General features: G+C 41.3%; 1 protein-coding gene across 1 annotated transcript; it reads left to right on the top strand.

The window, feature by feature from the left end:
* Positions 1-4,039, top strand: LOC110842259. The gene is made up of 11 exons (XM_022087970.2): positions 1-261; positions 542-706; positions 760-1,275; positions 1,364-1,441; positions 1,524-1,756; positions 1,828-2,094; positions 2,186-2,469; positions 2,570-2,999; positions 3,076-3,415; positions 3,508-3,557; positions 3,642-4,039. The coding sequence occupies exons 1-8, from the start codon at positions 1-3 to the stop codon at positions 2,779-2,781; spliced, it is 2,016 nt and encodes a 671-aa protein (XP_021943662.2). The 3' UTR covers positions 2,782-2,999; positions 3,076-3,415; positions 3,508-3,557; positions 3,642-4,039.

Below are 4,039 nucleotides of genomic sequence, written 5' to 3'. Positions count from 1 at the left end.
ATGAGTTTTCCACCGTTTCAGATTTGGCTGTATGACCGTACGCTGAAGAACGGTGACCGTGTCCGCCATCAAGGGAACGATGGTTCCGTCTGCTCAACCAAGAAACTGATTACCGTTCAACTCCTGGAACAACACCATCTCCACACTTATCGTGACCTGGATCGAGAGGTGGTTACAGAGGTGGACTATGTTGACCCTCCTTTCCCAAGTTCTGGCACAATCCTTCCCCAGCTGAATGAGCATACTTTGCAGCCCGTGTTGGTAAATAGGTCAATATGAGGAAATTTGGCCATTTGTATTTTTAGGCAAAGGGAGGTCCATAAATTATGTCAGCTGAGGAGGATGGGAGGGAAGGTAAAAGTTTGCGTGACAGGTCGATTTGCGTCACATGCGAAAATGGGGTGTAAGTAATGCGTGACAATTTTTGCATTTTTGCATTTTTGCGTGACATAATTTATGGACGTTCCCAAATGGCATTTTTTGTCATTAAATTTAAATATGTGCTTATTACGTTTGTATTATGCAATCATTATTTCTGCAGAAATTCCAAGTTGGGGACAGCATGATGCATAAAGGCTGGGTTGGAGTTGTCATAAATGGAAAAGTGTCTATCACTTATCGGTTTGCGAATAGTGGTAAAATGCGGATGACAAGTATTCGCGAATTGAGTGCTATGTCCGGCTCCAAGATTTATGTTGGCTTACAAGTGAAACAACTTGGAACACCAATACTGAAATCAGGTCCGGCAAATAATTTAAGATATATTTTCTTTACTTGCATGAAACTGTTTTGTCTCATTTGTCTGACAGTTATAAATTGGGTAACACAAATTTAGGAATATGGTCTGGAGGTTATCGTCCCTACAATCGATTAACTCATGGGAGACATCCCGCCACTGTGACCGATGTCCGGGTCATCTCCCTGCAGGTCATGTGGGTGGACAGGATTCTTCAACGTTCTTGTGACACTATCGCGACGACGAAGGCTGACGATGGAAATGTGGTGGAAGTTGACTCCGAACCGTCACCACCGCCACCTACTGAGCTGGAAGGAGAGTCAATTTTGTCCACAGTGTTCCGACTTGCTGACCCTTCTAAAGAGTTGGGCGTGGACTCAATTGTGACGGTCCGATGGGACGATCGGTTGCAAAAGAATGAACAGAGTTGGAGAAAGACTTTTCTTGACGACCTTTCTTTAGGCCCACAGAATGTCGCAACTTTCGCACGTATTGAAGATGATGAACCTTCCAGTAAAAAATTGAAAGCTGTTAAAACGGTATAATATAATTAACCAAAGAAAACCATAAGACCTATATTTTAATTTATGTCTATTCAACATATACTAAAAAGCTGCTTAATTGCAGCCTATTCCATTCTCTCGCTTGGATTGGGTAGCTTGCCGAGTGATTTTCTCTCAGACCATGGTCGACGTTCTGTTTGACGTACATGTCATTCAATTACACCATTTATAAGCATACCTTAAACTAGTAAAAAAACAATTGCTATACAATTTTTTATATGCAGGACAACAGTGTGCAATATTCAATTCCATCCTGGAAGATTACCGCCGTGCTTCCTCACCCAAGAATGGGCATCCCAGATATGCCGTATCCAGACATGGGTTACGAGTTGGGCGACGTTGTCAAGAACTTGGTCGACTTTGAGCATACTCATTACACCAAGTACGGCTTTGTGTTGAGAACGAATCCTCTCAAGAGGACGGTGGACGTGAATTGGGTCACCGTCCTTGAACTTGGGTTAGTAGTGCTCATTCAATTTTAATATGTAGTTTAAACCATAATAATTCTCTTGATATTTTACGGACCAGAAAATCCCCTCGAGTTCAAATTGAACTGAAGGAAATGTCTCAATACGATGTCCAACCAGTGAATTCCTACCTTTGGCTTAAAATGTGCCCACAGATCGTGCTGGCAAAGGGGATTTTTGAGGGAGTAATTTTAGAACAGAGTATCCCAGATGCAAAAATTGTGGTAAAATGTGCCGAGGGTCCTGTGAAATCCGTCTACCTTCATGAACTGACCTTTCTTCAGAAAAAGGTGTACCGTTCGCTTGCAGATGGAATCTATGAGGCTCGGTAAGTAATTAATTTGAAGAGCTAATGAAATTAAGCGGAACAGAGAGCGTAAAAATGAAATTGATATGATATGGCATGAATTGCACAATAGAACTCTTGAAATCCGACCAGACATTATTCCTTTCGTCGACTACTGTATCCCCAACGCGCACTCTGTATTTATTCACGAGGATGAAACGGTACAAAGAAAATATCGATTTTTTACCTCAGCCAGTGTTCCCAATGACCACACCTTCTACACCTCACGACCACAATTCCACATTCAAACTCGCACTAATGGAATAATAAACCATGAGGAGCTGAACAACCTCAACATCTTCAAAAACTATGTAGAGAGGGAGTTACAAGTTTTGAGGGGAGCAGTTTTGTCCTCCGGTAACAAATATTTAGTAGCATGATTTCTTTGTAATGAAAAATTGCTAATTAAAATTGATATTTTTTGCATTATTAATTATTGTGAAAATATATTATGTAGTGGATCAGACGGGGGAGTTCTGGCCCATATTTGTAGAACGAGTTGGAGCCAGCTCTGAACGCTGGGATCTGCTAACGATGGCAGTGATCGGTGCAGAAGGGACCGTTTACGAGGACATTCCATTCTTTCTGGATATTCATCTCCCATTTCGCTTCTGGGAGTGGGAAATCAGTCGCAACCCTGGATTACGGCCACTGGCATGCGCTCTTTAAATATTAATGAAATTATTTAATTACTGGATTAACTAATCCATTTTAGGTGGTTGTCCGTTTACCACGAGTTTATTTTCCCAATTGGATTCATCCCGCAATTTCAATGGAAAATTCGGCCTTGTCGTACCCAAATGAACTTCTTACTTCCTGGAAGCCTGGTAACGCTGAATCCGGAGATGTAATCGGGTTTCTTTTGAATGTTGCTCAGTATTTTTCAAGTGAGTCATATAAATCTCATTGCTTGTTTTACAAAGAGAAAATTTTGTTTGTGGCATTTTTATAATCAATTTTCAGAAACGATCCTCTGTGCTGAGCCACATCTCCAGCACACTACCGGCCAAGTTGTGAGCTTTTGTGGGGCTGGGCGAGGAAGTGGGAGGAATAGAAATGACGCCTCGATGACAGACTCTCCTCCTGCCCCACCGCATGAGAACAACAACAACAATTTTGAAACCGTGGCCAGTGTTGCGATGGACATGAGGAACGGCATAACGAAACATGAGATGGAAAGGTCACGAAATTTCAATGAAACGGCCAGCGTGGCCCTTATGGATCATCTGCACTCGCTCCTGTGTGCTCCACCCTCTTCTTGGAAAGAGTTTTTGGAGTGTCATTTTTACACAGCATTGCCAAGGTACGTGTGATATCTTAAATAATGGGAACAGTAAAGGTGTAGCTGCTATGCACTCAAAACAACAACGTCGTACGAATTAATTATGTTCATAGAATCAACGCTAGGATTACCGAACTGCTCAAGGCGCAATGGGCTCATGATGGTGATATTTTTTCACATACATAATTTATTCTTCTGCATCTATAAAAAACATTAACGACAGCTTTTATTGTAATTGAATGTACAGCTGAACGAGCGAAAAATGCAGCTGGTATTATTCAAGATGATGTATTCGTAGTGAACGAAGCTTTGGGAAGCAAGTACCTTATCCATCCTCTCAGCTACTCGTTCACCTTGGCCATGGGAAACAGGTTAAATAAACTTATCCACCCGTTTCTGCAAAGTGCCACTCTTCCTCAAACAAAAGTATAAATTCTGCTCATCAATAAGTTGTGCCTTGCATCGACCCGTGTACTACCTCATATCGATTAATATTTCTGGTATATTTGCCAATACTGTAGTAAAAAAAACATGAGCCAGTACATGTATCCCAGTTTAATTGATGCATCAATTTTACTGCGACAATTAAAAATAGATGACTAAATTGCTTAAACCGCACCAGAATATATATGTATGTAGAACATT

The sequence above is a fragment of the Folsomia candida genome, unplaced genomic scaffold, assembly GCF_002217175.1.
Source record: "Folsomia candida strain VU population unplaced genomic scaffold, ASM221717v1 Fcan01_Sc001, whole genome shotgun sequence".
In the NCBI taxonomy this organism is placed as follows: Eukaryota; Metazoa; Arthropoda; class Collembola; order Entomobryomorpha; family Isotomidae; genus Folsomia; species Folsomia candida.
The sequence above is the reverse complement of the archived record's forward strand: the minus strand, read 5'-3'. Positions and strand labels throughout refer to the sequence as shown.